Genomic DNA, 14,165 nt, shown 5'->3' on the forward strand with positions numbered 1-14,165 from the left:
TATATAAGAATTTAGTCATCAATGTAATTTTTGAAAGAGGAGAGACTAGAGGAATAATGTTGTGGTTAAACTGACCAGAATCTGAAGTGGAACCTTTCTAGTAGGATGGTTAGGACAGGTTATTGTATCACTTGTCTCAGACTGTTCTAACAGCTCACTCAAATCATGAAGATGTGGACGCCCTGCATGGATATTGAATAAGATGCATAATTAGTAATAAATGATAAGAGACAATATTTCTATTTGTTCATGCATTAGACAGAGAGCCTAAATAAACCATAAGAGTACATCTCTCATAGATGTTTCTCACAATTTTGCTTACCTTCACACATGGTGCTCGAGACTAGTCTCTGGACCAGAGGTCTACCTAGTCTAGGATCTAGCTCACATAGACCAGGGAACCATTTCTCAATTAGATCATCAAGAAGATAGGGATGGGCAGAAATTAATTGCTTACCTTCACACATGACGCATGGTACTAGTCTCTGGACCAGAGGTCTACCTAGTCTAGGATCTAGCTCACATAGACCAGGAAACCATTCCTCTATCAGATCATCAAGGTGATCGCTGACTAGGCCTAGAAGTCTGGATGGATACAGAGAGAAGTAGAACAAATAGATGGACATCAGTCGAGAATGATTAGAAAAAAAAGAGGGACAAATAGATATTGTAAAGGGCAAAACAATTTTTTATTTAATGAAACAAGAAATAAACGCAAGAAACGAACCAAAAAGAGACAGAGATGGAGAGAGACAGGCAGACAGAGAGACAGAGAGAGAAAGAGAGGAGGAAGGATAGAGAGTAGTTGGGAGGTGAGAGAGGGCAAAAGTAAGAAAGAGGGGAATAGACAAATCAAATTCAGCATAAGAATACATTTGGGACTTTGATTGTTAGCAATGTTAATGTAAATTGTAACTTACATACACCTTTTTCAATTCATATTTCTTACTCCAGAAGCTAGCAAATGGAATCAAGACTTATTCTGTCAGCACTAATGTTCCTGTCTTATTTAATTACTCCTTCCAAACTTTATGTAATAACGCAGCAACTTGATCTCTCCTTCAACATACATATAATAATACAAGATATGAAACACTACATGTAGCTGTAAGTCTCGTTGTTTCTGGTTTAATACCTGTATCCCTGCTTCGTCTTTGGGACAGTGATCTTGAGAGTGTCGGCTCCTTTCTTCAGCGGCTCTATCAAGAAGAATGCTTCCTACAAATACAATATTACACAAACATAATCAAAATAATCAAATTGTTTTCTAAATAGTTACTCACAATCAGTTCCTAATTTTTGAATAAACACATGGATAAACTTAATTTTTCTGGCCAGCTCTTACAGCCTTAATCAACCCATAAATATCTAATGGCTTGGAAAGGATAGCAATGAAATATTAATCTTTCAAAACATGTGTTTCACCATTCACCACTTAAAAATATTTTGGAAAAAAAATGCTTTTAAATTGTTACATGTACATACCATAGAAGAAATATGGTATTTCTTATCTTTTCCACTTTTTTTGTATTTCCTTATTTTCATGAACATGTACATAGGATCTAAGAACTATAAGAAAACAAAAATCATCAAAAAATTGGTTCTCTATCTTAGATTTGACTTACCTCTGACCAGCAGACATATATCCCTTCTCTCCAGAATACAGTCTCCGGCTCTTCATGAGATCTCATACGAAACTGAGATAAATACAAATAAACAAAAAGTAATCAATAAGTATTTGCCCATATTCCTATGCAAATTAGACAGTCTTGGCATTTGTTATATATGACCACCCACCCCCTCTCCTATACAAATTAATCTATCCATAATAAAATAATGAAATGTAAGTGTACAGTAACAATAAATTTCACAATCTCAAAGTAAAGAAGACATTCCTCCCATACACATGAATATATTCCATGTATTAAAATCAGTCTGGGTATTTTTTTTAATTTTCTTGCAACACAAAACAAAATTTGGTTTCATATTTGTTATACTTTGTTGTTTTAGTTTTTCTTGCTTTTGAATACACGGCATGAAGAATACCAAAATCATTTACAACTGTTTAGAGAACAACTGCTGTTTATTTTTAAAAGTCTCTCACAGTTTTCAACATGAACATTACATACATTAATTCTAGACTTAATTAATATTAAGCTTGTTAGTGATGGGTAGAGTAGGAGCAGCAATTAAAGAATATAATTGTATATACCAGTACTAGCAAACGTAACTTTAATTTGCAAGCTTATGAGAAATATATAATATATGAGAAAGCCTAGTGGCAGAGTAGTAAGTTTTGATTAGCGTTAGCAAACCCAAATAAATACAAAATTCCAAATATTACAGCCAAAAAGGTTAATTGGTTAGATCAAATGTAGTATCCCTGCCCATGGTGTAATATCTTTAGATCCCTGAACCTGTACCACAAATTATTTAACTTCACATCAAAACAGAGTTGAATTATGGGTTAGTATAAAGAAATAACACAACAGTGAATAGCTAATTATTAACAATATCATATCCTGAAGAAAATTCTATAGGAAAGGTAATATACAATTCTTAGTTACGTTATTATACTTTCACTATTAAAAGTTGAATATTGTCTAAAAACTTTCTTTCAAAACCTCTATTTTCACTTCTCTTGATTTGTTTATTTCTCTGTCGATAAATGGAAATGTGCATCTCACTATTTCAAGTCTTCTCCTACTTCTCAAAACCTGATATCAAAATAACTATTATATTACAGAAAATACCCTATGTAAAAAGGCCAGATCGTCCTTTCTTTTTTATATCTTTTTTGTTGTTACATTTTTACCATTTTTTGACAAAATGAACAGTGTGAGTGCATACATCCCTAATTAAAGTGATTTCCACCAAAATCAACCGCGACTTTTGAGGGATGACTTTACATCCCAGATCTCGAGCTTCTGGCAGGACGGGGCTCATAGACATTTGCTCTGACGACAATTGCTCCATGCTCTATTTCATCAAAGATAGAGAGTTGGGGTTAGGGTTGCATTTGGACTTTAGGGCTTAGTTTGTGGTTAGGGTTAGGGTTAGAGAGTCTGGTCGAAGACTGTAGTTAGGAATTTGATTAGTACAGGACATTGACCACAGAGCAATTGTCGTCAGAGCATATGTCATACGACCGAGAGGACTAACTTGTCATCAGTGACAAATGACAGTTGTTGTTATAAGCTACGGAAATCCTTGCTTCTAGTTAGTTGTAAACAGATTTGTCACAGATTTGTCATTGAAAAAAGGCTTTGTGAAATGGGTCCCAGGTAGCTAACCTGTCGATGGGTTGAGACAGCTGACCCCTGTGTGTTCAGAACAGGCATGTGCCATATAGGAATGGTTTCTGCATGGTCCTCCTCCTATAGGTCACAAGAATGAAGCAGTTATATATAGGGACATGGTTTGAGAGTTAGAGCTAGGTGTGAAAAAGGATGCAGAAACTGTTGGAAGATGGATTCTTAAAGTGTACTAATCATCAAAACACATTTTGCTCTTGATGTAAGGGGTTCCCCATGTTGCTTTACTGTATTGAAAATTAAATTAAAATATTACTTCTACAAAGAGATTGCAGTTGAAATACACTCTCAGTAAACATAAAGACAACTGGTTGAGTAGACTAGTCCACACATGCATAAGCATTTGCATAGAAAAGGGCACACATGGAACCAACATATACCCCATATACCTTTTAAGAATGCTACATGTATTTACATTTCTTTAAAGTGTGATTTTGTACATTTTAGCTTTACACACTTTCCTTTTTCAGGTGATTGGTACACTTAAAAGGAAAGGGAACACGATTCCCACAGGAAAGGAAATGTATTCCTTAAACTTCGTAAAGCAATATCAAGTAGAAAAGTACATTTTAGCAAAGTATAGGTATCAGAGTCTGAAGAAAAAAAATCAAAGACAAGAAATTATCTTGAAAAGGGGTTTTGAAAAAGAAGAGAAGAAAGATATCACAAATATTATAGCTTCACTAGCAGGACCCGCGGAAATCCGCGGGATTTTAGAGGGGGGCGGGGGTGTAAATAGATATATAGAGAGTGTTTAAATTAAAACCACCAAGAACTTTATTTGCCATTCAGGCCATTTAAAAAATATACATGTTTAGCGTCCCCGCCCGCTTCCTTTTTGGGGGCCGCCTCCTATTTATTTATTTTTTGAAATTTGTTTGATTTTTTTTTTTTTTTGAAAGAAAATAAAACAGCGTTCTGTCCGCTTCCTTTATGGGGGCCGCCTCCTATATTTATTTTTTTTTTTTTTTTTTTAATTTTTTTTTTTTTTAATTTTTTTTTTATTTTTTATTTTTTTTTTATTTTTTATTTTTTATTTTTTGAAAGAAAAAAAACATGAAAAAAAAAAAATTGTCGGCCGCCATCTTGAAAAATAGCCCGAATGTCATGGGAAAATGTACGGAGCGGCCATTTTGAAAGGAAAAAAAAAAAAAAGGGCCTCCTCCTTCCCATTTATCGAAAAAAACAGGATGCTAAACATGTTTTTTTTTTAATTTGGCCTTATATAAAAATTTAAAAAACGATCCAACTGTACCGGTAGTTATTCTTTAAGCTTTAAGTTCCGTAGTGTGGCATACCGAATACGCAGAAATTAGGCTGCGTATTAATGGGAAAATAGTCCCTGCGTAGGTTATGCGTAGGCTGGCGTACAGGTTTGCTTATGGTTGCTTACTGTGTGGAAAGCTTTTACTGCTTTGTCGATCTGGCGTAGGGTAGCGTTCTGCTGCGTAGTCATGTAGCGTAGTGTTGCGTAAAAAGGCGTACTTTCTGCGTCAAGTTTCTACGCCGAAAGTACGCGAAAAAAAATTAAACATGTTGAATTGTTTTCGTTCATCTTGCGTACCCCTTTCCGTCCCTCAGCATATAGTAACGTAGGCCAGCGTAGTTGGTACGCAACACTACGCAACTCTACGTATTAACCCCACGCCAATTAGTGACCCGCAAGTGTCACAAATAAAGTATGAAAAAAATATGCTCATCTGACCCTAATTAAACACCTAAAACCCCCGAGCTTTCGGGGGTTTATGGCCCCTTGAAACCTGTGGACCCCACGCCTATATTATATATACACTCAACTCGCTCCGATCTGATCTCTCTCCCCCCCCCCCCCTAACTTTGAAGAACGTAACCCCCGAGCTTTTGGGGGTTTATGCTGGCCCCTTGAAACCCGTGGACCCCACGCCTATATTATATATACACGCAACTCGCTGCGATCTGATCCCCCCCCCAACTTTGAAGAACGTAACCCTGAGCTTTTGGGGGTTAATGCTGGCCCCTTGAAACCCGTGGACTCCACGCCTATATTATATATACACTCAACTCAGGACCCGCGGAAATCCGCAGGATTCTAAAGGGGGGCGCAGGCAAAAAATTAAGTTTTTCATTTCGGGGGCTCCATTTCAAATTTTTGGGAAATTTTCGGGGGCTACTTTTTCAACTTTCGGGGGCTCTTTCTTCTGGGGCTCCTTTTTCATTAATTCATAAAAGGATAGGCCTACACTTTGTTGAGATTTGTTTAGTAGGCTATAAGGTTTCAGGCTTCCTACTTCATAATTGCCTATTTAAAAAAAAAAAAAAACATTTTTCTAGTTCAATAACTAAGTTTTCATGCATTGATTTGATGCAAGAACTGTAACATAATAGACCCTAGATTGTGATTATTTCCGACCATGAATTTCGATAATCATTTTTCAAAGTAAAATTTTCACAAGAAAATCAGATAGTCGTTTAAAAACGTAGACATTAGTAATACTTTTACTATTTCTAAGCTCAGGTTTCGTAAATCTATTCACAAAACTATATTGAAATCGCGGCAATAATGATGCAAATCCAACAGATAACAATTTCAAAGTGTCAAATCAGCTCAGCTGAACTCACACACACTACAGCGTAACTCCATGAGCTCGAACACCGGCGCCACAGGCGTCCGACGCCTGCGGTGCGCGGTGCTGGTGTTGAAGCTTCCTGCAAGCTCATGTCAACTCACACACACTGCACAGCAGCATTGCACTGTGTGTTGACTGAAGGCAGCTTGCGACTCAACTGTCAGTCCAATGGTTTTCTTGTAATAACTTTCCTTTAGAAAATGATGATCAAACTTTAGTATACATGTCCGTAATAATCACAAAATAAGCTTTGATTTCATACCTCCATTCACAAAAACTATATCAAAATCGCGGCAATCATGATGGAAATAGGTCTCTAAGTTTGGACGTCGACGGGATTGCTCGTCGTGTGTCGTGTGTCTATTTGATACGGATGTAATGTTGAATATGCATGAGGTATCTCTGTCGTCACGCATATCCTGCATTATGCATGTCGCGTCTGTTTTCGCCCTGGACGTCGACACGGAGGAGGACCTCGGGCGGAGTATAGCCAATTCGCTAGAGTAGACTCTCCCGCGGACGACGGCACCGGGCACGGGTACCCCGAGGGCAGGGTTCAGGAGGAGATAGCCGCACCAACTTCGGTCGGCGATCTCATTAAAAAACAATAGAATACAAAGGCTGGCGGAGACGTCGCGCCCCCCGCGGAGCCTTAGCGTATTACTTATATAGATTGAAGTAAAGCAAAAGAATAGTCTAATCAAAAACATATGTTTTCTAAGAAAGCGATTTTTGACATACAACAGAAAGAACCTAGAATCTACACTAGAAATATATGTTATTTTCAAACAATGATGAGAAGCATTCAAGCAATTTTTGTAATATAATATCCAAATACTAGAAGGAAAGAAAGGAAATGCTACAAAGAACGTGAATATAGTATTGGAAATCTATATAAAATTCTTTTAGAAATCTAAACAAAGAAAAGAGTATTCAATACAACTCGAAAGTCCACACATTAATCGGTTCACGGCAAACTCATCACATCACCCCAAATCATCATTGAATTTCTCTATACTTAACTTGAAAGCAACCAACACTCTAAAAATAATTTTGTTCAGCATCTCCGGATGCCTTTTGTTTTACAGCTAGGCATCAAATCACAACTGCAGATAGTCTGATGTTACAACTTTTTGAAGTTATTACAATCAAAATTGAATTTAGCTTTAAAAACAAAATCGATATCATTACTAATACAAAATGTGAATCCTAAAAAAAAAACCTAACAAAAAAAAATGGTCATTGCTCTCAAGGCAGATGAAAAGTTTACAAAAGTAACAAAATCAAGTAAACTTCCTTCTTTTTTTTTTAAAAATTGGTATACTCTTTCATGGGTACATTTAGCACTTCACACACAATACCAGAATGTTGGTTTGCTTTCAAGTTATAACAAAAAAAGAATGGATCTAATAGAAGCTCACTCCGTTCATCATGTGTTTTGAGAAGAGCAAGAGACGTAGAATCATTCTGGACCAGAGGCCAAGCGGGATGTAGGGCATGTCATAGTAGCGCAGAAGCAAATCTGTCGCAGAGATTGGAAAATGAGTTAAGGAATAAACACCACCATGGAAAACTGAGAAATTTGCATTACTGAAAGTACATGACAGCCTTATGAGGATCTTCACTATATTAGTATGTTAGTATTGCATATTTACCAGTTAAACTTTATTACGCTACTGCCAATCATTTCCTTTAAGGAATTTTAAATAGTACTTGTAATATAATACACAAAATAAACAATACTTTCTGTTTTTTCACTCTGGGAATTGACTCAAATTCTTGTTCATAGAAGTTATGATATGAAAGAAATTGATATTTCTAATCAGTAATACATCTTTTCCTCACAATTTATAGAAATTTTACAATCAAACAACTACAAACATTTACAAAATATTTGTGAAAAGTATTGCAGAACATATCAACAATTTCTAAAATCTGATTATGAGTTTTCTTTCTTCAAATCAAGTTCATCTATTTTTACATTCTTGTTGTAATTAACTATAAAATAAAAATAAAAATAAAAATAAGGTTGAAAGAAAACTAAGCCTAAAAACATTGAAGATAGTCAGCCCACACCAGGTACATGTAAGTATAAAGTAAAATCACCTTCAATAACAACATAACAAGGATGCCATTATCATCACTTCCTCAACACTTTCATTCCTCATTATCATCAAATCAACACCTCCTTTGTCATTATCCATAGTTTTCCCTTTACTTTTTTAATAATCCATCTCAAACTTGTTATTCACTTCCATGTCATAACATACATGCAACCATATTAATGAACAACATAAACAACAAATGATGTGAGAGAAAATGCCATAAAAAAGTCCCAATGCACTGTTGGCAAAACAGGAAGAGAAAAGAGACAGACCAAATGACAAATAGAAAGACCCCAAAACACCCCCAGGAACAAGAGCAGTATGCCTTAAATAATAACCGACATTGAATCTAGGATATGCTGAAGACACCAAAATAGGAAAAAAGTTCTTCAAAATCCACCACATATTAAATTTTTTCATGCAAGATATGAATAAGCTCATGCTAAAAATTACATGCCTGGTACTAATGAAATCATACTTATAAATTCATGAATTTGAAACCTGTTTCAAGAGGTCGTTTTGCCTATAATTTAAGCAATTAGTTTGCATTACAGAATATTTGGCAACAAATCTTTATGTATCTATATCATGCATATGACTGAGCAAATTTCCTTAGTTTGCAAGCACACATGCCAATGTAATTGTTAATCAGTTATTTTTAATGGTCAGGTTTAGTGTTTTAATCACATTCCACTTGAAAACAGTTAGTAGCTACTGATATTTTGGGGTAAATTGTAGAGAAGTTCTCACTCTTGATTCTCTCGGCAACATGTACTTGCCGAAGAGTAGGAGACTGTGATTTAGTCTCATCCACAGACCCATTGGTATATAGGTCAAGGAATAAAGCCGCAACAAAACATCTATATAAAACAAGGAAGTTCAATTAAGACACAAAAGAGAATTTCACAATATATTTACACAAGACTAATAGCACAATGACATATAGATGAAAATGTATCACAATGAACTATTCTAATATGACAAACATCTCAGTGCTCAAGTGATCACTCACTGGTTTGCTCACTCATTAATATTTACTAAATTTCTAGCTAATCATTCACTCATAATCACTCACTCAATCGGCCGGTCGGCCAGTCAGTCACTCCATCAATCAGTCAGTCACTCACTCACCCAGTCAGTCAGTCAGTCAGTCCCTCACTCACTTACCCAGTCAGTCAGTCAGTTAGTCAGTCAGTCACTCAGCCAATCACTCCATCAATCAGTCACTCACTCACCCAGTCAGTCAGTCACTCAGTCAGTCACTCAGTCAGTCACTCAGTCAGTCAGTCAGTTAGTCAGTCAGTGAGTCAATCACTCCATCAGTCAGTCACTCACTCACCCAGTCAATCAGTCACTCAGTCAGTCACTCAGTCAGTCAATCAGTCAGTCAGTCGGTCAGTCACTCACTCACTCACTCAGTCAATCACTCCATCAATCAGTCACTCACTCACCCAGTCAGTCAGTCACTCACCCAGTCAGTCAGTCACTCACTCACTCAGTCAATCACTTCATCAATCAATCAATCGATACAAACTCTCAACCTTCATCAAAACATCCTCAACAAAACAATTCTACAGCGACTTAAGTTCAGAGTTGTCTATTACCGTCTCTTTTGTATAAAAAATAATCTAAATTGGGCCTCATACAACATGAAACAGTCCAGTTTTTAATGCCAAGGAGATTTATTATAAATAATGGACAATTCTGTGTGGATGTTTACACTAACTCTAACTTTAACTACCCAATCAAAACAATGCAACCTATCCCGACCATTCATCCATCCATTTCAACCAATCGAGCACCCTGATCTATTTGAAAGTATCCATCCATAAATCTAATCAACCAATCACACACTCTCACCCTTTCAAACCAATCAATCACACACTCCATCTAAGTTCAAACAGGTGTACTCACCCTGTGTAGCATCACTTATCGGTAGAGTGATGTTGGGTTTCTGGATAGGCACCTTGCATGGGAGTAGAATCTTATCGTCACTCACTGGTAGTGATACCTCAAACCTACAAAAACAGATATATCACAATTGAATCAAGAAAGTTGAAATATTGCAACAGGTAACAGGCATATGCAGTGAAATAACCCGCTGACATAGGCAGGGGAGTTGCTACATATACATTCTTTAGAACAACAATTATAATGCCTTCTATGCTTTGGCCGGCGAATCCCGACTAAAATATTGGTCTTGAATATTTTCTTTGAATCAGAATGACTAGACTTTTCTTCCTATGCCAGAAAAAATCTACCATCCCCCCCCCAAGTTTATCTCATGCCATGTATTTTATGCCCAGGTCACTGATGAAACAAGGTATTTAAAGTCCATATCCAACTCTTGTAAGCACATTTACCTCAAATCAGTGGTTAAAAAGGGGTTAAGAACTGAAGGAGACAGACAAGACTACAAAAAGAAAAAGAAAATACATAGCTTCAATTGACTCCATCACTATTTTGCTTTTTACTACTTCTAATGCATATTATTCTTATATGTTTGATACTGTTTTTACCTTTGCTTGTGAGCTTTGGTGACATTTCATTTTTGTTTTTATTTCTGTGTATTACATTTTTATTCTGTTCAGGACCATGATGTAAAGTTTGTATCTACAATGTATATCTGATTCTTGTTATCCTGATAAAATATATTTCAATAAATACAAAAAATAAAAAATATAATTCAAAAATTACTCACCTCTCCAAGAGTTTGAGGTATTGTGGAATGAGTTGCTTGGGGACGTCTCCATCATTGAACAGCAATGAAATGTCCTTCACTTTCATGATCTGATTTAGAAATCAAAAATATTAACAGTACATAAATATTACACACATACTTCCAGGAAGCAATCATGAAGGAAGGGGGCTGATTGGATAAGGAAAATAGGTATTTGAAAAGATAATGTCAGCAACATAATTTACATTTTTCATCATACAACTTTTACAATTCTGAAACACGTGTTTTAATGTGGATTTCTTGCAACTCATGGCCAATGTACTGAAACAAATTACAGTACGACAATATTTTCATAAACATAAACTCAGTCCTCAAGAGTTCAGTGAATTCTCATTGACTTGCTGCCTACACTGAATCACATTTAAGGTTTAAGGTGAGCAGAAAACCAATGAAGTTATCACTTTCATAAAGGATTTACTCTTGCCTGTGTATACCAAAGACATTTCCTATATTCATCGTTTATCAACTCGATGATGATTATGATGAAGATGATTACCCATGGCATTATCATACAGCTCCATATTTATGTTAACCTTACATTCAAAGGCACAGGCTCTTGCATTTAAATCATTGCTGAAATATATAGTTTATAGAAAAGAGTTACTGTAAACTGCTAATTTCAAGAAAAAAATGTAAGAATATTCACCCCTTCCTTGCTGACTAGTGGGTTGATCTCTCGGACAGTGATGACTCTAGCCATGACCTTACACAGCCACTGTGGTTCAATGAAGTAGACATTCCGGAGTTGCTGAGAGGGGTCATCGTAGTGGAGTAGGACGCCAGTCTCATGGAGGAATCTTACCGCCTGGGCAGCAATGAGAATTAGTGAATGTGTGTCAAAGGTCAAGAGGAAGAGATATCTATTGGTTCAATGCTTTGATATCAAGTACTCTCTAGTTGTTTGTGCACCCCTCCCCCCCCCCCCCAAAAAAAAGAGCATATTTCTAGAGTAACAAACATTCAGGAGTGAGAGTAAGGGAGAGGGAAAGGATGATACACTGAGAGCAGCAGAGATACATGTAGCAAAATAGAGAGAGAGAGAGAGAGAGAGAGGGGGGGGGGGGGGAGAGAGAGGGAGGACAGCGATAGTAAAAGAAAAGGGGAGGACAAGAAAAAAGAGAGAGTGGGATAGTGGAAGAGAGCCAGATATATAGCAAGTGTAGAGGCCAGAGATAGAGAGAGAGAGAGAGAGAGAGAGAGAGATAGCAAAAGAAAAAGAAAATGATGAGGGGGATCGAGGAGAGGGGAGCAAGGAGACAACACAAACGGCAGAGTAAGTAGTAAGAGTAAAACATGAGCCAGACATGAGGGAGAAGTAAGAGTGATATTTTAGAGTGTTATGTACCTGTGATAGTTCATTATCATCCAGCTGTAGATCATTCTCTCTGATCATCTTGATGACCTGCTTATGAAGCATCACAGGGGGTTGTCCTTCACTCTTCAATCTCCTCACCTGCTCCTGCAGCAGCTGCTCAAGTCTCTGCAATTATTAAAGTCATTAAAAGAAATCTTTCTCAGTAATTCTTCTTTAGAATTCTTCCCTCTATCAAGACAAATAACATACTATTAAACACAAAGAATGAATGATACAAGTCCACAAAATTCCATCAAGAATGACATTTAATGCAATCAAATGATTGTATTTGTGAGTTTTGATATTATGAAAATAATGGCATTACAAAAAGTGGCACAAAGTTTATGATGAAATTATTCTAATAGTCAGGCTTTTCCAGTTAGTTAGGTATTAACATATCTGTTGAAATTGATTTGAACTTTGTTCATATTACAGATATAACTTTTAGTCATCAATATGAATTTCCCTCTTGATGATTTGACACATCTTTCCATAGTACAAACTAAATTGGGTGGATGTACTATTTAGTGGTACTTGTAAAGCACAAACAAACAACAACAAACAAAAACAAACAAACAAACAAACAAACAAAATCAAAATTTTAGGTTTTAACAGTAAAATGCATTACATAATGAATATGCTCTGTCTTTCATTTTGATTATAAAAACAATATAAAACACACTTACCAGATAACTGTAGGGTATCATCTGCCCAAATATGGGTTGACCTTTGATCTTCTCACTGTAGTATGAGAGAACAGAGAGAGAAAGAGAGAGAGAGAGAGAGAGAGAGAGAGAGAGAGAAACAAAAATCACAATTACTCATACATCACAGATAAACCGCTACACATCCTTTACAACAGAACAAAAAGTATCTCATTCAGTGAAATAATTCTGAAGTCTGACTTGATTCTAATTTACAATAAAATCAATATAAAACAAATTTCTTCTTGTTGTTCAGTACAGTCCATGATTTCTTATGCAGAATGGTAAAAAGGGGTCAAACTGTCCATAGCAACAACAACAACAACAAATGTATTTAAAGAATTGAAAGACCTAAGATTATACCTATCAAGTTTAATAGAAAAGCTAACATCAGAATAATTGTTATGAACATATCAGAGCAAACATAAAAGACAGAAGCTTTTATCACTGTCCCTCATATCCCCGCCCTTTTATGGATCAAGTTTTGTATATTACTCACTTTAGAATGACATTCTCGATCATTCCTCTCAGCTCATTGATGCCTCCTGAATCAGTCACGGCAGACAGGTTGATGTAACCCTTGATGGTCGGGAATCCAGGAGACCTGCATACCTCTAACACTCTCATCTCCATGTCACTGATGAAATCCGCCGCATGGTCTGATGATCACAAAATATGATGGTAATAGACAAATAATGTAAATCAGAAATATGGATCATGTTTGTTCATCTTGATTGCTATGTCTGGTGTTTTAAAATAAACTGAACTGAACTGAACTGAATATTGACATGCATTAAACCTTTAATCGGTTCAAAGTGGCAAAAGTCAATGCCGAGCCCCCAAACAGCCTTTTTTATAAATAACTTCCCAAAAGTTTATAATTACATGACAAGACATATATCTACATGCTACTTTGGCTCTCAATGGAAAGGACATGGCAACAAAAAAACAATTCTTTCTTACAGGGCAGTTTGAGCAAAGTACCCAATTTATTACAAGATTCAACATATATTTTGATGAGAGCCAGAAGAAGTGTTATCTCATCATGTAACATGAGTTATTGAAAGACCTTCTGGTTCTCAACAGGTGCTATAATGCAGGACTCCACGCCAACTTTTATCACAGGGAGAACGGATAACAATCTTTATTGTATGCAGGCTGCCATTCAAGCAGAATATTTGGCATGTAGGGTTTAAATTGGGGGGGGGGGGGGGGGGGCTCATGTGTAAAGGACACCAGCTAGTGTCAAGCCTTGTATCTTATTCCACATAATGAAGATAAAAAATGAACATTACACAGAGTAAACAATGAACTGTACAAGTCTAATTGGCAAAATGAGAAT

The 14,165-nt window shown here is 36.3% G+C and overlaps 1 protein-coding gene across 5 annotated transcripts in view; it reads right to left on the minus strand.

Moving 5' to 3' along the window:
- LOC581823 (leucine-rich repeat serine/threonine-protein kinase 2) overlaps positions 1-14,165 on the minus strand; it is an 87,881-nt gene that overhangs the window by 24,161 nt on the left and 49,555 nt on the right. For all 5 annotated transcript variants that reach the window (XM_030973038.1, XM_030973039.1, XM_030973037.1 and 2 more), the window contains 12 exons: positions 13,323-13,482; positions 12,806-12,860; positions 12,111-12,245; positions 11,412-11,570; positions 10,727-10,815; positions 9,940-10,043; positions 7,342-7,442; positions 3,294-3,377; positions 1,626-1,697; positions 1,136-1,218; positions 458-585; positions 76-182 (listed from right to left, as the gene is read on the minus strand). In XM_030973038.1, coding sequence (XP_030828898.1) covers positions 76-182; positions 458-585; positions 1,136-1,218; positions 1,626-1,697; positions 3,294-3,377; positions 7,342-7,442; positions 9,940-10,043; positions 10,727-10,815; positions 11,412-11,570; positions 12,111-12,245; positions 12,806-12,860; positions 13,323-13,482 — 1,277 coding nt within the window. The remainder of the gene's footprint in view (positions 1-75; positions 183-457; positions 586-1,135; positions 1,219-1,625; positions 1,698-3,293; positions 3,378-7,341; positions 7,443-9,939; positions 10,044-10,726; positions 10,816-11,411; positions 11,571-12,110; positions 12,246-12,805; positions 12,861-13,322; positions 13,483-14,165) is intronic.

The sequence above is a fragment of the Strongylocentrotus purpuratus genome, unplaced genomic scaffold (assembly GCF_000002235.5).
Source record: "Strongylocentrotus purpuratus isolate Spur 01 unplaced genomic scaffold, Spur_5.0 spur5_scaffold_6, whole genome shotgun sequence".
Lineage (NCBI taxonomy): Eukaryota > Metazoa > Echinodermata > Echinoidea > Camarodonta > Strongylocentrotidae > Strongylocentrotus > Strongylocentrotus purpuratus.